Below are 21,348 nucleotides of genomic sequence, written 5' to 3'. Positions count from 1 at the left end.
CGTCAGGATAGTACTAAGCTCTTATCTTTGACAGATAATGGAAAATCGAGCTCTGCTTTGGTTTCAAATTTTAAAAAATGTCCGTCCTTCCACTGTGAGATGACAACTCAACACTAGGATGTGTAGCTGTCAAGAAGCTGTTACTGAGAAAAGCAAATAGACAAAAAAGAAGAAAATCAAAAAAGGAAGCTGTGGGTGTTCACAGCAATTGACAGTCCACTCCAGAGTGCAGGCCTCAACTTCATTAAATGTGTGTGGGATTACTTGGCAACCAACTTCTAAGACTGAACTTTATCTCTGCAGTGGAAGCTGTAATAAAGACAAAGAATGGACAGACTAAATACTGAATTATATACTGGAAAAAAAAATATTATATTTAAGTGTTAACTGTTAAATATATGTTTGCTATTTTTATCCTAGTGGTAAAAAATGAAAAGGGACATTTTAACTGGAAGAATATTTGAAGTGTGGTAGGACTTGGTAGGTCCTTATAATTTGCTGACAGCTCCCAAATGACTAAGGGGTTAATCTTTGTGGAGAAAGAAGAAAATACAGGCTTAAAGTCCTGAAGACAACGTCTGCACACTCTGTGGTGCCTGTGTAGTAAAATCCAATCCATCATTCATTTTCTTGTTAACAGTCAACAAAACATATATATATTGTATGTCTGTGTAAGCACTACTTTGCAAGTCATGTCTGTCTTTCTGCCTTATATGCATACATATGAGAGATCAATAGGACTGATCAAACATTTAGAAATCCGTTTTGAGGATTTTGCATATATTTAGCCGTTCAGCGTGTCTTAGTTTGGCCATTTTAGGTATCCAGCCAAATCTTACATAACTGTCCAATTATGTGTTGTGTTAGGTCTAAAAAACTCCAGATTGATAAATGCTTAGCATTTATCTCCCAGTTTTTCCAAAAACAGGCATAAGTTCAGTCAGCTCCCTCAGTACTCAAGGACTTATCTGGCCCGTGGGAACCTATTTTTTTTTCTTAATATTTTCTCAGTGAATAGTTGAACAAAACAATGCATTGCTAACATTAAAAACTGCACATTTTTGTGATAAATAGCAGCTATTCATGTACCTATGTGATCTATATAACAGGATAGTCAAAGATCTAACACACCCAGAAGTTCAGCAATTTGAGAAGCATGCATAATGCACTGAAAGCAGATCTCTCTCTCTCTCTCTCTCTCTCTCTCTCTCTCTCTCTTTCTCTCTCTTTCTCTCCCTCTGTTTTAATCTTAAATCTTATTTATTCACATTTCAGTGTTGCTGACTTAGGTAATCAAGCAGTTGTCCAGTTAAAATGTCTGCTAGAACTTATAAATAAGTAAATATGAAAATAACAACTATAGAAATATCTTCTTTAACATGCTTGACCTATTTGTGCTCTGCCCACATTCTTTCGTGGCAACTGTTGCCAGGTTGGACAAGCTGAACAGAATGTTAGCAAACATTCTATTCTACCTACTTAAAAAAAACAGAGTGCACAACAAAAGTTTTTTTGAAGAATTATTCACATTAGACAGCTGCAATGTTTACAAGACTCCCTACATTAGCTTCTGGTTTAAAATGCTGTGCTACCTGGACTATGTAGTTGCAACTAATCTGGAAACTAAATGGAAATGACAGCATTGTATTTACCACAACTTCAATGTCCATGACATGACAAAAAACTACACCTGATTTATCTTAGCAATGTCACGTTTTACATGCATACTTATGTACATCACTTGATTCGGATAACACACTAAATGTAGTTGTTCCATGAGAAACTTGACCTGTTCTCTACAGTTTGTGACTGGGATTTTACCAGTGTTTTGTAAAAGCTTTTCCCACCTTGCAACAGCTCCTAATAGCAATTAGCTATGAAAAAACACAGTAAATTTTATATTCAATCTGTGATTTTAACAGAATTAGACTTTACAAAGGTGCAGAGATCAGACCCGCAGTATCTGGCCTTTATTGGTAATAGTTAGAAAACCCAGTTTCTAGTGAAACACAGTGTTTAGGGAACAATCCAGAATGCTTTGGTTACCAAGCCAGTCATCCATCTTTTGACCTCAGGAAGCTTTCAAAATGGATGCTGATTCACAGCTCTGCCCTGCAGGGCACTGTCTTTGGTCAGAGCTTAAAGGAACCTTTCTTTCTTTCTTTTTTTCTGTCTTTCATGTGCTTTAGTTGCACAGTTTAAGAAAATCACAGTTTGCATTCGTTCACTCTGCTGTCCATGCACCGTGGAGCACAGATTACAGGCTGTTCATCCAAACCACTGTGATTAGCAACAGTGTGCATAATGCATTTCAGACTTTAGACTAGTGTATTTCATTGCACAACTGGTTAAAATCCTTATAGTGTTTAATTTGACCTCTTTTTTAAGGCACAATGTGTGTCTACATATAGCCACATGTAGTGCATTGAATTCCAATAGCATGTTAATTTCAGTGCTTATTACACTATTAGTTCAGTTACAGCTTAACTGCCTAGTGTGAATAGGCCTTAATCTTTTAACAAAAAGAAGAAGTGCGATATGAACAGTGCCCTTGTGTGAATGCCACAGCCCATACCCGCCCAGCCCACAGGCCGAGGAATGATTCACCAGTAGACACAAGAGCCACACAGAGGGAAGAGAGAATGAATGACAGAGAAACAGGGGAAATGGCAGGACAGTGAGTCATACTTTGAAGTTATGTACCACTATACACCCCTACAAGCCTAACAGCACATGCACACCAGCAAGAAAGTGGAAGTGAGAGCAGATTTCAGCCTGAGCCTTTCCCCCTCTTGAAATGGAAGAAAGCGCTGGAATCAGCTCAAGCTGCTTGGTTAATAATGCAGACTTTCGTGAGACAGGCTTGTCCTTGGCAGCTGTTTTCAGTGGAACTTTTTTATTGGGGTTTAGTGGGGCTTCAGTCTTGACTGTAGCTCCACCCATTTAGCCGCAGCATTGCAAGGGCATTGTCTCAAACTTGAATAAGTGCCAGTAGGTGAAAAAATTCAGAAGCCGTTAGCAACTTTTTACATTTACAATTCCACGTTTATAAGCTCTCTTGAGTTTAGCATAAAACACTGCAAGTGTGGACAAAGAGAATGAAGTGGGAAAAGAAAAATATGCAGTACTGTGCAAATGTTTTAGGCAGCCAAAAATTGTTTGAAACTATTTATCTCAACAGTGAGTGTGTTGTTGCATATAAAACAACATGATGTAGCAGTAGAATAAACACAAAAAAACATAAAAGCAGGAAATGTAAGAAAAAAAACTGTTTTCCAAAAAGTTATTAATATGTTAGCTGAGGAGAACGAAGTTAGTAGAGCACCGGTTTGGTTCCTGATTTCTCCATACATGCCTACTTCTGTATGGATTTGTTAAATTCCATCAGCTGCACCTGATTTAACCCCTTAAAATCCCAGGCTTGTTACATACTAAGGCCTATTTTTTTAGTAACATTTGTGTAATAAAACTTTGGACCCAATTAATTTAATAAGAGATTGATTAGCTGAATTAGGTAGGGGAAGGTGGCTGTAAAACTGTGGTGGCTTTGTCAGTAAAATGATTTATTTGTATTCTAATGTTAGTGTCTGTTTTTAATAAATGAACAATTACTGCCTATTGGCTTTACATATCATTTTCTCAGATAATACTATTCTAATTCACACATTCATAACGTCTAGATTGCTGTAACTCCCTTGTTATTGACATTCCAGCAAAAACCTTAACCACATTCAAAATTTCACTGCTTTTGTTCTTATTTATTCCAAAATGCTCATGATACCCTGGTTCTCCAACAACTGCACTGATGACCTATTTTGCTACATGTTCAGTTCAACATCTTCCTCTTAATATACAAGGCCCTGAATGGGCCTATAGTTCACTGAGCTCTTCTGGTTCTGGTCTGGTCTTGCTGGTCTCTCCTTTTACTTTGTCCACTCTTGGGGGCAGATGTCAGTGTTGTGGCTCTAAAATTATGGATAGGCTTCCTCTATCATTTTGCTGCTCCTCCTTGTCTTCATTCAAATTCCAGGTCAAAACTTTCCTCTTCTGCCAATACTGTGACTCCTCTTCCTTCTCTTGATGTCACCTCCTTCATACATTGTTTGTAAGCTCTGTCTGTGATTATGATTTTGTTTCTCAGGTTTCTTATTACTGGTAGATACTGGTAGACATATAAGTATTTTCTACTAATCTAAAATGTTTTGAATGAGTATGCAAATTATTAGCAGTTACTGTATCCACCAGGAACAAGAATTACACTCTTTTAGAAAATTTTAATACCACAACTGTACTCAAGCATGCTACTTGACTGTTGTTACAGCTCCATATCTCGTGAAATGGAGTCAGTAAAGGGAGGCTACAGATTTGCTTGGTTAAGGGCAGATATGTTGTAATAAAGACCCCGTTTCAATACGTTTTACAACATTTCCTCACCACTTCGACTCACCACTTGGATGTACGTCACACCTATGTTACTCAAGTGGCCACTTGTGGCAGAAGTGGAACATGGGATAGAGAGCAGTTCAAATGGAAGGCACTTGCCCTCAGCAGGTTAACCTCACTTTTGCCATTCAAAGTGTTTTTGAAGAGTTACATTTAACACACATAAGGCTTGTGAATAATTGCTTCGTCTGGCTTAAAAACTTGGTATTGAACCATGGTGTATCGAGCCTTTGTTTTTGTTGTTGTTAGCCATATAGCCTTAACCATGCTAACTAGCCAGCTAGCAAAGTGATGAAGTTCTCTCAGCAGTCATGTATAACAGATGGTTTTCAACATAAAGCACAGCAAATTCAATGATATAGGTTTGAAGGTTTAGGCATTTTAAAGTAGTTTACTGCTTTATGAACAGCTTTGTCTGCGATTATGTTTGGGTTTGGAAAGGGAAATGCATCAGGTTGCAGTGATCTCTGGGCAACTTTTACTGCTGAAGTCGACACTTGTGTTCACTCTGTCTCTCTCCCTGTAGAGGCCTCATCCACAAGTTACTTAAGCTAATAACGTAATGTAACAGCCCTTGAATGGGCGGAGTGTGTAGAGTTAGAAGTATTCGTGTGCCAACTAATAAGAAAAATCAGTGAAGTAGAGAGTGCAGGACTGTTCTCAGCCACTGAGAGGTGCTCTCTGTACAGAACTGTATTTTGAACTAAAACTTGGGCGACAGGTCAGATTTCTAGGAAAAGATCAGGTCTGCTGGCCTCTAGTGGTCAAATAGCTGCACTGATAGAATGAGTAACCCATTAGACCACAGCAGAGGGCTCCAGCCCTACCCCTGGTCTGGGAGCAGCCCTGCTCTAAAACACCCACTTCAACTCATGTGGTACTTGTTAATGACAAGGATCAGGTTTGCTAAAGCAGGAAAAACACCAAAATATTCAGGGAAGGGTTGCTCCCAGAGTCAGGCCTTTGAACCACTAGGCTAAAATCAGCACAGATTAGCACACACAAATACATTTTTCTTCCACCTGATTCTTTCTCCATATCATAAGCTCATATATTTTGGTATTTTTTTTGTCTCCTGACTTTTTTTCATGTCTCAAATATGAATCAGTTCATTCCTGTACTTGCAGTCAAATGCTACAATAGGAAGAGGAATATCAGTCCCCCACAGACTGTAAATTCTACGTTAAACCTCAAAATAAAGCTAATATTCTGCATCTTAGCTTTATTAACATTTCTAAATACTTACACTAGTAGCTTTTCTCACTTAAAATGTAGTTATTGGATATGTTTCTGTTGGTTTTTGTTATCTAACTATGGTTTAATACACTTGAAATCATTTATTAGAGTGAATGTTCACAATTGCTGTCTGTACATCGGCATTATTTGAATCCATGTGTAGCTGTAAAGATGATACATTTAAATGTCCTCATTTAGAGTATTTCAAATATACTGTAAGCTCCAGTAGTAAATTTATCACCTGGGGAAAAAGGTTAAACAAAAGGAGGCCCACCCTGAGCTTTGACTGGTGGATTCTCTGCTGTAAAAGTGTCACCTTTGTGGTTTGTTAATACTCACCTGAGGTTTATGACATATGCTACCTAGCAACAGCCATGGGGTTAACATAGCTGCACCCACAATAGTTTTCCTTCAAATAGTTCTGAAGGAAGAATATGTACAGATGTTTGTGTGAATGCTTGAATGTGCTGAATAAAATGGTTCTATTGGTAAATATACTGTTAGAAATTCGGCAGGAAGTGTCAGGAGACTGGAGTTTTATTAGAGCGTGGTCGATCAACAGTCAATCACCAGTATCAAGAGTCTAGTCTTTTTCACGTGCATGCAGACAATCATGCACGGGCACAGCTTGGTCATCAGTGTGTCACCAGTCTAATCTGGTCAGCTGTCCATTCTAGTCTAGTCTGGTCAGCAGTCCAGTCTGATAAATACATGGTCTGACAAGCAAAGAGGAAGGGGAAATAGGTGACAATCAAAAGGTTGGGGAAGAAGGGGAAGGGGGTCTGGGGTCACGGGAGACCCCAGGGGTAAGGTGAGGTTGTTCTCACCTCACGGGGACAATACAGATAAAACACCAAAAGGCACACAGCTGTAAGAAGATACAGCTGACACAACAAAAAGACAACATAGGTTAGAGCATAGAAGAAAGCAAACGTGAAAAGACCTATACTTTCTCTCAATACACACGGTCAATGTAGCGGTATGATCTCTGAGCCTTTGAATCTGAAACTATCAAACACCAATGCTTGCTAATGCCTTTACATAAACGTGTTTGATCCATTTCTGGGAGTGTTGTTGATCCATTAAACAGAAACAAATCTAGACCTCAAAAATTCCTGGTATCTGCTGAAGATATGGGTCCAGGATACTAAACTTGAATACCAGGTGCTTGGTTATCTGCTGAATATTTGGGTCCAGGATACTAGGCTTGAATGCCAGACATTTGAGTATGCTGAAAACATGTTACAGCGTTCTGGAATTGAGTACTATGTACTCAAGAATACACTGAAGATGTGGGTCCAGGACATTGAATTTGAGTACCTGCTAAAAATGTGGATTCAGGTCTCTGGACTTGAATACCAAACACTTGAATATCTGTTGAAGATGTGGATCCAGGGTTCTGGTTTTGAATACCCAGCACTTGAGTATGTGCTGAAGATGTGAGTCCAGGATGCTGCACTTGCATACCAGGCGTTTGGTTATCTGCTGAATACTTGGTTCCAGGATACTAGGCTTTAACATCAGGCACTTGAGTATCTGCTGAAAATGTGTTTTAGGATTCCAGAATTGACTACCAGGTACTTGAGGATGTGCTGAAGATCTGGGTCCAGGATACTGAACTTGAATACCAGGCACTTTAGTATCTGACAAAGATGTGAGTCCAGGATTCTGGATTTAATTACCAGACACTTGAGTATCTTGAGGACATAGGTCCAGGACACTGGTTTTGACAAGCACTTGACTATCTGCTAAAGCATGGGTCTGCTGAATTTGACTGCCAGATACCTGAATGTCTGCTGAAAACATGGGTTCAAGATAGTAAACTTGAATACCAGGCATTCAGACTAGTCTGAAGTGTTGTACCTGCTCAAAATAAGCTAGCAAATATTTGCAAAATGCATCTCGCCATCCCACAGCTACAATTCGTAATTTTACCCATTGTGAAACTTCATCGTCACAAATGCTTAAAGGAAACATTTCATTGAATACGATTCAAGTGAAGCTGTCATTTAATTTATAATTAACTTATTTTACTGCTTAGACTCCCACCCACATTCTTGCTGCCACTTTTACAGTCTCAAAGAAAAATAGCAGTTACAAGGGTTGTGAGCTGTTATCTCCACAGCAGTGTATGCACAGAGACCCATTACAACCATTATTTTTTCCATGGAGAAGCACATAAAAATGTGTGAATCCTAACTTAGTGGAGATGCAGACTTTGCATGACGAAAAGCTAAAAGTTCTATAATTAATAAAAAAGATTTTTATGTAGCTTGTATAGAACATTAATCAATAAGGTTACACAGGTTTGAGATGATACTGAAGGTCATTTGCTGAAGGTGTGTTTTACTGAGTTGCGTAATCTCATGCCTATATACACTTGACACCTGTAAAGCCAACTACTTCTGAACCTTTAAAATAACTTAATGTGCTTTTGAGCTCCTTTGTTTCAGTTTTGCACTCAGTACAAAATGCTGTTTTAAGTTATTACAAACTCAAAATGAACACTTCTTGTGAGTGTTTTCTTTTTCCAGGTGTGACAGAGTTTACTGTCATTATTCTTTAAGCCCCAGTCACTTTGATACTATGTACTGTATACTGACTATTGCTGATTTATCTTAATTCTACATATTAATCTATGCCCCTTTTGGGAGATAATTACATAAAATAGCAAGTAATTATATAAGATTTGAGATATTTGAGGCATGTAGCTGATACTATTTGCAGTGAGATGGTTAATGTGTAACATTTAGATTACACTCTTTTCATTCACACCCTCATTAAGAATCAACCAATCTGCTGGCTTCATTCCCCTCCCTCCCTCAGATAAAAGAGTGGGGGACATTCCCCTCTATCCATCTGCTCGAGTCTCCTCCAGTGAGCTCCTGTCATACCCACTCTCTCTCTTTCTGTTTCTCTCTTCTTTCTCATCTGGTGTTTGGCGATGTCCAGCACAAAGAAAACAGTACAGTCTTTTTCATCAGTCTCCCAGAGCAGCTATGGCTTTAGAGACCCCTTCACCAAGAACTTTAATGTGCACAGCTCCTCTTCAGGCCACTTCGGTGGGGCAGGTTGGGGTGCTGGTCCCACTGTGTGCCTTCCAGTGACAGCTGTCACTGTCAACAAAAGCCTCCTGGCTCCCTTGAACCTGGAGATTGACCCTGAGATCCAGGCTATCAGAATTCAGGAGAAAGAGCAGATCAAGGTCCTCAACAACCGCTTTGCCTCCTTCATCGATAAAGTAAGAAAGTTTAAAAATCTCACTCTGTCACTCTCTGTGCTCTTCTGCTTTCATATTGACCTTTTCGGGGCCAGTCCGTTGCTCTGTTTAAATGTATATTTGTGATGAACGGTTGTGTTAGTGTCAGTCTGAGTAGAAGGAGTGTGGTGTGATGCAATGTCCAGTTCTGCACAGTAAAATCCCTAGTGTTGAACCATCTCTTAGAACTGTTCTCTTATATCCAGTGTTAAATTAACCCCTATTAACAAATGACAGATGACAAATAGACAAATAAACACAGAATTAATTCTAAACTGGAAATTGGACATTTTTCATGATATTATTAATCAACCTAATATTACTGATCAACACAATTATGTTATATTTACACTATACAACCTCTCATCTCCAGTATGGTAAAATTGGTAGAATGATATAAATGGCTTTACCTGTTAAGTTTATGATCATACTGAAGCAAAACGATACTTTATTCAATGCGCTTGCTTTATTGATTCTTGACAGATGCTCCATGTGAATTCATATCTGCATTTGCTATTTGCATGGGTAGAAATGTGCAGAACTATATTCAATTTCACAGAACAAAATAGTAGAAGAGGAACAATATGGAGAAATTTGTTAGCTGGTTCTAATTTCCAATGGATACAATTCATAACATTCATACTTGATGTCATTAATTTAGCTAATGTTTTAGTTTAGCAGAATGGCGTCAACCTGAAATTACATTACTCAGCAAGCAATGTTATTCCCATGTCTGATATTGTGTAATGGGAGTGTGTAGAGTAGCATTTACAGTGGAGACTAATGCTTGACCTGAGCAATCTGTTCATATTTCAAGCATTCCTTCCAATTTACTGATTGTTAATGGCTTAGCAATCTCTAACTCGTCGTATAGCCACCCCACACCCTGTATTGTTGGACCACCCCATCTAAAGGGCTAATGTTCACTTTATGTCATAAACTCCCACCTGTACATCTTTATACAAGTTCACTATCAGCTTGTAAGCACCACCCATGCATGCTTTTGCACGCACACACACATTTCTCCTGCATCTCTAACCCATAAAATTCACACCTTATCAGTAATGAGGCCAAGAGATAACGCATCCCACTCAGCCTCTAAAATCTATGTGAAAGAGTAACTCAGTTCCAAGAATGAAAATAGTTATCATTACGAGAGAGTTCCCAGCACATTCCACCATGAATCCACCCCTCTCCCTCACAATCAGTTTACTCTCTCTGCTTATCTTATCTACCTCCTTCTCATTTACTCTATGTATTTGTTCTTCCTAAAACCTCATTTTTGGAACAAATACCCCTTACAGGAAAAAAAAGTGCATGCACTAGAGTGCATCATTGGACATATCTTAATGATCTGCAGTTTGTCTCAATGAGTTTCTAATATGTACTAAAAGGCAAAGTGGTTGTAAACCAAAATATCTAGTCCTCATGAACCATGAGATGCTCCACATTTTTTGCTTCATCCTAACTTCCAACACATGTAAACCAAGCAATTAAGAACATCTGCCTGTTACAGTTGAGCTGAGAACAAAAATGTTGGCTTCTCGGGCCCAGGTCTAAGCTATTCCTGCTGAATTGCACATGTTTCTACAATGGAGGGCACTTGTTTTTCTCCAACATTTGCTGATTTTCAGTTTTTGCTCACTGCATACAAATATGTATATGCAAATATATAATTGTCGTTTTAGCTACGTTTGCACCTTAACACACAGGGAACTGGAATAAAATGAAAGTGCAGACTGACTGGGGTCTCTGAAACTGGATGGAGAACCACTATCCACTCTTATGAATAAATGTGAATGTGAGTGCATGCATATCTGATGTTCCACCACAGGTGCGTTTCTTGGAGCAGCAGAACAAAATGCTGGAGACCAAATGGGGTCTTCTGCAGGAGAAGACCACCTCCCATTCCAAAATTGACTCTGTCTATGAGGATTACATCGCTATCCTGCGCAGACAGCTGGATGGACTTGGAAATCAGAAACTGCGTCTGGAGTCTGACCTGGACAACATGAAGGGCTTAGTGGAGGACTTCAAAACTAAGTATGAAGGCATTTAACACATAACAATCAAAACAACCTACAAAATGTAAAACGGATGCTTTGGAGGAGCATCTTGTCGCTCTCATGTCAAAACTATGTCATATGAGCACTGCAGCTGCCCTTTACACTATGTAAACAATTCATGAAGAATGGAACGGGCCAAAAGAAATGGTCCAAAATTACTCGGAATTAAATCTCAGCTAACTTACATAAAAATATTGCCTTATAAATTATATTCCTATAATGCTGACATTTCGAACATACATGTTTTGTTAGTACAGTGACAATATGCTAGGCTTTATTATCACAGACTGTACTAGCTTAGAATAAGGGGACCCTTAGTTGGGTATAGCCTCCTAGTATACTTACAGGAAAATCTTCATTAAAAACAGAGATCTATAGAAAATATGCAATTAAATGTGTTCATGTGTTTTACATATTTTATGTTTGTCACCTATCTCCCTCTCAGGTATGAAGAAGAGATCAACAAGCGCACTGAGTGTGAGAACAACTTTGTGCTCATCAAAAAGGTGTGTCACAGAACTGGTGAACCTCCAGAGTACATCACACCACAGTTTTTTGTACTGAAAAGTTTGCTTTACAAGACTGTTTCTGTATGTCTGTGTGTGTCAGGATGCTGACGAGGCCTTCATAGCTAAAGTAGAGCTGGAGGCTACACTGGATGGCCTGATAGATGAGATTCAGTTCCTAAAAAAGATCTATGAACAGGTACAGTTTTATTTGTTCTCATTAGAACTCAGTTGGCCTACTTAGTTAATTTGCACTTTGATTTAATTAATATGTCACTTAATGGTGTGGTCAAGTACAAACCCATTCCAAGATAAAACGATTAATGCTTCAACTAAATAACTTTGTTTTTTGCATATATATGCTTATTTTAAACGTGATGTTTATAACAAGTTTCCAAAAAAGTTGGGACAAGAGCATGTTTACCACTGTGTCACCTTTCCTTTCAACAACGTTCAGTAATCGTTTGGGATCTAAGGACACCATTTGTTGTAGTTGTGGAATTTTTGGGGATGGTCCTTTCCTCTTTGGTGTGGAGAACATGACGTATTTCCAAACAAAACAATTTGAAAGGTGGACTCATCAGACCACAGCACGTTTACACTTTGCGTCAGTCCATCTCAGATGAGTTTTAGCCCAGAGAAGTCAGCAGCATTTCTGGATGATGTTGATATCTGGCTTCTGCTTTACATAGTAGAGTCTTAACTTGCAGTTGTAGATGAAGCAAATAACTGTGTTCACTGACAAGGGTTTTCCAAAGTATTCAAGAGCTTATATTCATTACAGAAGCATGTCAGTTTTTATAATGCAGAGCTGTTTGAGGGATCTAAAGTCGCATGCATTCAATACTGGTTTTCGGCATTGTCCTAATCCACAGATATTTCTCAGGATTCTCTGAATCTATTGATTATGTTATGGACTGTAGACGGTGAAAACCCTAAATTCCTGTGTTGAGAAATGTTGTTTATTAACAACATGGCAACTGAGCCTCGTGAATGCTCCTTTTATACTCAATCATGAGAGCATTAATTGTTACATATTGACCTGTTTACTTGGGGAAAGTTCCAAAACAGCTTCCCAGTATTCAGATTGCTCCTGTTCCAATTTTTTGGAATGTGCTGCAGGCATCAAATTTGGAATTTTTGTATATTTGCAAAAAAAAGTTGATAAGGCAAAACATTAACTGTATCTTGTGCTGTAAAGGTTGTTTACAAATAACTACTTTTTTGTTTTTATTTGTATTTTTACTTGCTTTCCCAACTTTTTGGAAATTGGGTTTGTATTTTACATGTTTTAGGACTGGTTTGTAGAATTGTAGATTTTACTAAGCTAAAACATAAACACACATAAATCCATATCTTACATGTCCATTGCTTTATCCCGGCATATAAATGGAGTTTTGTTTGTTGATTATTACCCAAACCTGCACCTTAGCCAGTTTACTTCATTCACCTGGACAGGAGCTGCATGAGCTGCAGTTTCAGATCAAGAACACATCAGTGGTTGTGGAGATGGACAACAGCAGGACCTTGGACATGGATGCCATTGTGGCTGAAGTGCGTGCTCAGTATGAGGAAATTGCCAACCGCAACCGTGCTGAGGCCGAGAGCTGGTACAAACAGAAGGTAAAAGAGCTCTTGAGTCTGAGTGTGGAATATTATTAGCATAGATGAAATATGCATATGTTTTTGAGCTTTATACTGTACTGAAATTTTTCCTGATTCAAATACCATCTAAATTTCTGTGCCTTTTAGTATGAAGAGCTACAAGTGTCAGCCACTAAACATGGTGACAACTTAAGAAGCGCTAAAGCTGAGATTGCTGAATATACTCGCAAAGTTCAACGTGTGCAGTCTGAGATTGATGCCATCAAGGGACTGGTAAGAGCTCCTTTTGTACTAAACCACCTCTTTCCTCTTTTCATGGGCTCCTTCCTATATACAAACAATATTTTTGTACACATACATGTGAGGGTCATCAGTGCATGTAATTTGCATATACAGTACTTCAGTAGCACTCATATAAAGCCATCTCCATAATTATTGGCACCCTTAGTAAAAATTTTGGCAAAAATGTTTTTGCCAAAAAGCAACAATCCAACTATTTTTGTCTCATCTGACCAGGAGCACTTAGCAAACTCCATGAGCTTATGTTTTCGGTTATAAGAAAGACATTGTTTTCTTCTGACACATCTTCCAAATTGTTGCTTTGAACGGAAATGGCATCTAATTGTAGTTTTGAAGACAGTATGACCTCAAAATGCTACCATATCTTGCAAATCTCAAGCTGTGTGTAGGAGTGAAATACACTTGCGTCCACTTCCAGGCAGGTTCACTAGAGCTCTGCGTGTTTTAAACTTCTTAATTTTTACCCTAACAGTGGTTATGGATGTTTTCAGGCATGTAGTTATTTTTTCATTGTGTGATTTATGAAGGTCACACACTTTTTATCTTATTTCATTTGTGTATTCTCTAATCTTCCCCATGTTGAAGGATATAGATTTATGCCCCAATGAAACAGGAAGTCCTGAACACTGAGGTGGACTAGAAATGGGAACATGCTTAAGTTACGTTTTGTTCATAAGAATTTCTAGGGGTGCCAATTGTGGTACATGTGGTTTGGTTAAAAAAATGTATTTTTTAAAAAGAGTTTCTGTTTTCCAAACTAAATTTACTTCAGTTAGCGATTAGATTTCTCATATGTTTTCCTTGTAAGTCTGAGCTATTTAACCACATAGAAAAGTTTCCTTTTTTCAGAGAGGTAAGAATGCCAATGGACAAATGTTTAATAATGTTTAATAATAAACGTAAAAAGTAGAACAATGAACAGAAATGACAAAGAGTGTGGGAAAAATGTTGAATACACAGAGTAAGTGAACAGTGAAAGAAGCCTCCCAGACAGTTGGCGAACCCCAGGTAGCACTGCATCACCTCAATGGGCCAGTCAATCCAATATGGACCTCATATTCCTCCGTAGATGAGTGAACAGTTGACTTTTCCAGGATATCTGTGAGTTGTGGAGAAACAGCTACAAGGGCAGTGGGGTGACTGGATAAATATATGACCAGGACAAGCTGGAAAGATGAGGGCTAGACCATATTTCCCCCAAACTCGTGGAACCTACCAATCTTTTCAACTGCTGCTATTGCAACATCAATGGATAGCTCAATGTACTTGAAGGAGAATGCTAACAGCCAGTTCTGTTACATCAGCTCCCATGTCAGCTAGGATTGCGCTGAGTGATGGGGAGAGGAGCTCAGGAGCATTCATTTTGATACTAATCCTAGAACAACATGACTGCTACCTTGCTTGTTAGCATACATTAGGAAGTATTTATGGCTGCTCATTGTTTTTAGGCTCTAACTGGACTACAATCAGCACAAATGTACTACAGAATAAAGTGTTGTACAAAACAGTTTAGCAAAGCAACATCTAATATAATTTAGAGTGAGGAATTCAGAGGTTGATGGTAAACCATAAATCACTAGAAATTCCCTAAAAGAAGGTTGTAAAAATGTTAAAACAACGGCTAGCATCAGATAAGATGGACAACAGACAATGTTTTCATCTTAAATGGCATTTGTTCTCTGCCCTCATTGTTCCAGCACTCTAATCAGGAAGGTCAGATCACAGAAGCAGAGGAGCGCGGAGAACTAGCTGTGAAAGAAGCTAGGCTCCGCATTAAGGACCTGGAGGACGCCCTCCAGAGGGCTAAGCATGACATGGCGCGGCAGGTGCGTGAGTACCAGTCACTTATGAACATCAAACTGGCCTTGGACATAGAGATCGCCACCTACAGGAAACTACTGGAGGGAGAGGAAAGCAGGTAGGAAGGATCGTTATTCTGCTTTGAGATCTTTGGTAAATGCAGTAGATTAACTAAAACAATATTTGCTTGCTATCTTATCTCCATGCCTTTGAAAAATAAACAATTCTCTGATCCTCTGATTGTGTTTTTCCAGATTGGTTCGTGGAGTCCAGGCAGTCAGTATCTCCAGACAGAGCTGTGAGTTCTACTGTGCAACTCTCTCTCTCTCTTTCTCTCTCTCTCTCTCTCTCTCTCGCTGTCTTTCTCTCTCTCTCTCTCTCTCTCTCTCTCTCTCTCTCTCTCTGTGTGTGTGTCTCTCTCTCTGTCTCTCTCTCTGGCAATTTAGTCTTGTTATCAGTGTACTTTTAACCTAACGATTGCTTTTGTGTTGTGTGTCAGCCTTAAATTACCAGCCTTATCTGCTGGAAAGCAGCATCATCTCATCTCACAGTGCTGGGACTCGTCCTCAGATTGCTGGCACCACTAGTTCCTCCAGTATCACTACCACCATCACCGAAACCAAGAAAACCATCATCACAGCTCAGGAGAATGTGAAAGCGAACGCTGAAGAAAAACTGGAGATTACAGAGTAGAGATTATGTTCTTCTTATTGAACGATTGGTTAATAAACTGAGAGATTATTTGATACTTGCAGTCAATATTATAAAATGAGTGTAATAGTAATGTAATATTATTCTACACACCATTACTATTTTATTTTTCTCTTAGGTAATTATGCCATCGCAATACAGTTAAAATCCCGTGCCCAGGTGCAGCACCTAGATCCAGTGATTTGATTTCTTTGACAATAAATAACTTTCAACCAGCAATTATATCACTTGTTTTTATATCTATATCTTACTCCAGTCTTGAAAATTCCATGAGAGAAAGCAAGTAAGCAGATTGTGGATTGTGATTAAAAAATCTGTAAGACTGAACAACAACTTATTTTCCATTATGGAACCCAACAATAAAGTTGTCTCCAACGACATACAACAGTTATCTCATTTCTTTTTTTTATTACATTAGAGTTAATGGATTTCTTTGAAATCAAACCGATAAAAATGTACAAACATGCCAGTATTTGTTTTCCTTAGCTGTTGATAAATCTATGATAAGCATTTATTTTAAAGATTAATTGATTCTCATACTGTATTATCTGAAAGCACTGCTGTGTGCTATCAGGGAAGTGATTATTTGCATTGCCTTCTTAAGACAGAAGAGGGAGCACAAAGAAAACTCTTTTATCAGATCATTTGAACTGCGTTATTTAATAGCCAAATAACATGTACAATTTACTTATAAATCCATTTTTGTGCCCAACAGAAAGGTACACTATTGAGCTTGTTGACTAGATAAATCATAATATTTCATTATAAAAGTATGATCATAAAGGTACAATTTCAACATTTATATCATTATTTATAAAGAATCAAGTCATCAACAAATGATTTACAGTGATAATTTGATTTATGCAGTATTCATTCATTATTTGATCATGAAAAAAACTCCTTTCACAATAAAACATCTTAAACATCTCTTCCCAGTTGTTTTAGATGAAGCATTGTTTAGACACTGTTCTACAATTAGGTGTCACTAATGCTGCACATTCCTTAACATTTTTAGGACTTAACTGAGTTGACATCTAATTGTGTTAGGTCTTAAACTTTTTTTAAGGCTGTTGAAATTAGACCTGGAGCCTACGCTTCCAGGCAGAAGTCCTCCTCATGCCTAATCTTGTCTGGCTGTCATACATTTGGAGATAAGTAAATGTCTATAGAAAATATCATAAAGTTGAGTTTTTAGTTTTTATAAGTTGATCATAACTATCTAACATTAATAAGTGCCTATAAATAGTCAGATGCAAAAACATGGCCCTGGTCGCATTACATATTTTGCTGATTTACTATGTGACAATAAGTTAACACATCCTCTACGGAGATCACACTTCTATACATTTTTAAGCACAATTACTGTTTAATTGCTGAATTTAACATATTGGGAAAACAAAACAATATAAAATGTGGCAGGTTATGACACATTTAACATGCTATGATTTGTTTATTTTTTGATGTGTAAAAATCAGCAAATAAATAGAAAGTGCACTAAACTTTGCAGAAACTTTTGCATACAACTACATACTTCAGTCCTTCTTTATGAAGTTGTAAAACTAACAGATAACAACCTTAATAATAACCAGAAAAAAGACCCTGTTATGAAATGCTGCACTCTTATAGTTAAATCATTGTTAGGCAGCTCATGCAATATATTTTATAACTTTGTTTGCAACAGATCTTGTTGTGCAAACATGATGCAAACTCCAAATTTCTTTGGATTGGAAAGACACATTTCAACACTCATTTCAAGCTTGGCAGAGGCCACTTGGGAAAATATTGAACATCCACGATTTAGACTGTGTCTTTGTCTGTGCAGGTGATATATTAGCACTACTGTGTCAGACTTTTGCATCACTTGGATATAAAAAAGCAGGATAAGAGAATTCCAGTGAGAGACACTACAACATGAGTGGCTTTACATCAACAGGTAAACAACATAAGCTCATGCAGACTTATTTTCACTAAAATTTAGGGTCATAAAACATGACAAAAATTGTGCTTCCTTGCAGTTTAGAAGCATGCCGTTGTATGTATTGAGATGAGAAGCTCTCTAGACAGCAAATATAATAATGTTAATTGTTATTTTGCATTTACACTACATGAAGCCTAAAATTACAGAGCTGAGTGACGGCATAGGCTTGGAAAGAATGTGGTGTGGTGAAACAATGAAGAAAGGTAGGAGATAAGAAAGAAATGGACATCAAGCTAGAAAATTCTTCACATTTCCATAACAGGGCAGAGCAGTGATTTTGGAGACAGATGGTGACACGTTTGCCTGAAGCGTTTTGACCCCACCTCAAACCCACCCAACCGGCCCCTAAGGTAAGTGGTTGAGTAACTTACTTACGAGAATCCTATAAATATGTATTAATGAAAAAAATATAAACAATGGTGAACAGCAAGACTGCTCTTTCTTTTTTCCCTTTTTCACCCTTTCTTCTCTTTTTCTTCCTCTCTCTCTCTTTTTCTTTCTCTCCTCTTCTCCCCTCCCTCCTCCACCCCCCTCTCTTTCGCTCTCAGAGCAAGCTTCAACAGGCCTAATCCTCAGCAGTAGTAACAGAAACTCAGGGGATTAGCATGTGTGGAAATGTTCTGCAGGTTAACAGGGGTTAACATTACTTTGACAGCAGTGACACAGTTTAATCTTTAGCAGAAACTTAGGCCACAGCACTATATACATGGCACTACATATGGTTCAGTTAAACAAGACAATTAAATAAGGCAAAACTAGTTGAGTGAAACAATACAGAGCAGTACAATGCTATAAATACAGTACAGTAAAATGGACACAGGGTGAGCAACCTATACAGTATAGACATATAAAGTATATAGACTGTGCAGATATATGCAGGTGTACAGGCGTAAGGGTGCAAATAACACATGAAGATAGTAGAGTTATATGCCCTATAATAAGAACAGTAATATAATAATAGATAGTATTTGCATAGTAAAGTAACATGCAAATTATTTGAGTGTATTGTGATGATTAAATTATCACAAGTATCAGCAGAATAATTGAGTTAAACTGTAACAGTATGAACAGTACCTGAATGGACAGTCCAGACATAAAGACTATTGTGCAACAAAATGACCAGTTTTAAGTACAACCCCATTTCCAAAAAAGTTGGGACACTTTGCAAAATGTAAATAAAAACAAAATGCAATGGTGTGCAAATCATTTAAGCCCTATATTTAATTGAAAATAGTCCAAAGCCAACATATCAAATGTTGAAACTGAGAAATTTTATTGCTTTTTTGAAAAATATAAGCCCATTTTGAATTTGATGCCAACAACAAAAAAAAAAAAAGTTGGGACTGGGACAACAAAAGGCTGGTAAATTTGTGTAATGCTAATGTCTTTCAGAAGTTAAGATGAGGAGGGGTTCACCACTCTGTGAAAGACTGCATGAGCAAATAGTGCAACAATTCAAGAATAACGTTTCTCAACGTTAAATAGCAAAGAACTTTTGCTTTTCATCATCTGTGGTGCATAATAACATTAAAAGATTCAGAGAATCTGGAGAAATCTCTGTATGCAAGGGACAAGGCCAAAAACCAGTATTTACTGGCTGTGATCGTTGGGTCCTCAGGCGGCGCTGCATTAAAAACAGACATGATTCTGAGCTCATTTAAAATGGACTGAGAGTAAGAGGAAAAGTGTCCTGTGGTCTGACTAATCACCATTTAAAGACCCTCTCATCATGTTATCAGTGCGCAGTTCAAAAGCCAGTATTCATGATGGTATAGGGGGGCATTACTGCACATGGCATGGGTGATGTGCACATCTGTGAAGTCACCATTAATGCTCAATGATATATACATGTTTTGGCAATGTATGCTGCCATCCAGATGACGGCTTTTTTAAGAAAGGACTTGATTATTTCAGCAAGACAATGGCAATCCAAATTCTGCACTTATTACAACAGCATTGCTCCACATTAGAAGAGTCCAGGTGTTAAACTGACCTACCTGCAGTCCAGACACCACTAAAAACGTTTGGCGCATTATGATATGAAAAATACAACAAAGGAGCCCTCGAATCCTATATCAAACAAGAATGGGAAAACATTTCACTTTCAAAACTACAGCAACTGGCCTCCTCAGTTCCCAAACGCTTACAGAGTTTGTTAAAAGAACAGGGAATGAAACACAGTAGTAAACATGTCCCTGTCCCAACTTTTTGAAATGTGTTGTTTGCATCAAATTCAAAACGGGCATGTATTTTTCAAAAAACAATTGAATCTCTCAGTTTCAACATCTGATATGTTGTCTTTGTAGTATTTTCCTTTAGAAACATGGTTTACATGATTTGCACATCATTGTATTCTATTTTTATTTACATTCTACACAGCATCCCAATTTTTTTGGAAATGGGGTCGTATATGGGTAAAAAAAATATGTAAGTGTCCAGAGTGACTTCACTGTGCATATTACAGTTAAATATATTTAACATATCATGTTGCATGATTGGTCACACTTTGACTTTTGATGTTTATCATTTTATTTCAAGCCAAAAGGATCTAAAACATGAAGAAAAGCTTCTAACACACTTCAGTTTCTATGCTGATAGATGCTGGATGTGCTTTTGCACTTAAATAGGCACTGCGGCTTAAAACTAGCATTTCATATGTTACTTATTGTGTAATGTAGAATGTATATGTGTGTATATATATTGCATATCATTGGTGAACATAAGAGCTCAGTTTGGGTCATAAATGTCAAAACAAGGAAAAAACACAGCTCCACAATAATGCTAATTTCTGGTAGTGTTTTGGCATTCCAGTATTATGTTAGCACTAGCTGAAATGCACTAGAAGTCCATTTCAAGTACAAAGTACATGTAAATCAGAAAGGTTTGTCCTAGTCTTAACCCAGAAAATCTCACTCTTGTGACACAACTATAAGGTGCAAGTAGGCATGTTTACAGCACATATAGCGATGGTTGCATTTTTCTTTTTTGCTGGAGTCTTCCTTTAAATTGTTTTGGGTAGATATTTTCACTTTTATTTGAGCCTTATTTCACCATAGCAACAATACTTCTACTTAAATGTGGGTTTAGGCTACTTGATCCACAGTAGCAACGTTCTGTCCATAACATAGAATATAAAAGCCACCACATAAATGGTAAATAGGGACAGTTCAAAGAAAGATATTGCTATAGTGCAAGTAATGGGTGCTTGTTGCGTGTATTAAAATGGAAAGAAGCTGTTACAGTGTCTGGCAAACTGACCCAGACAGCAGGAGGGCAAACAGCTGCCTACCACAATGGAGAACTGATTTATCATTTGTGATAAATGTCTTGAACAGAAAGAAAAGTTCCAGTGATGTTTGAGATGTTTTCATCTGCTGCAGGGGCTTGCAGTCTGACACACTGAAATTCCAACATCAGGCTGTGATACAGCAGGTCAAGACGTTC

General features: G+C 37.9%; 1 protein-coding gene across 1 annotated transcript; it reads left to right on the top strand.

Moving 5' to 3' along the window:
* Positions 1-8,522: 8,522 nt before the first annotated feature.
* LOC118808255 (keratin, type II cytoskeletal 8-like) lies at positions 8,523-16,306 on the top strand. The gene is made up of 9 exons (XM_036570796.1): positions 8,523-8,920; positions 10,773-10,981; positions 11,450-11,510; positions 11,614-11,709; positions 12,969-13,133; positions 13,263-13,388; positions 15,113-15,333; positions 15,470-15,513; positions 15,715-16,306. Exons 1-9 carry the CDS (start codon positions 8,624-8,626, stop codon positions 15,906-15,908), a joined length of 1,413 nt encoding a protein of 470 aa, XP_036426689.1. The 5' UTR covers positions 8,523-8,623; the 3' UTR covers positions 15,909-16,306.
* Positions 16,307-21,348: the final 5,042 nt, after the last annotated feature.

The sequence above is a fragment of the Colossoma macropomum genome, unplaced genomic scaffold (assembly GCF_904425465.1).
Source record: "Colossoma macropomum unplaced genomic scaffold, Colossoma_macropomum, whole genome shotgun sequence".
Lineage (NCBI taxonomy): Eukaryota > Metazoa > Chordata > Actinopteri > Characiformes > Serrasalmidae > Colossoma > Colossoma macropomum.
This window is presented reverse-complemented; position numbering and strand designations above follow the sequence as displayed.

Excerpts from the sequence above, each read along its gene's own strand:
- LOC118808255 (XM_036570796.1), top strand. The coding sequence starts at position 8,624 with ATGTCCAGCACAAAGAAAACAGTACAGTCTTTTTCATCAGTCTCCCAG. Across the intron at positions 10,982-11,449 it reads GTGGAGGACTTCAAAACTAA|GTATGAAGAAGAGATCAACA; the intron begins GTATGAAGGCAT and ends TCTCCCTCTCAG. Across the intron at positions 15,514-15,714 it reads CAGTATCTCCAGACAGAGCT|CCTTAAATTACCAGCCTTAT; the intron begins GTGAGTTCTACT and ends GTTGTGTGTCAG.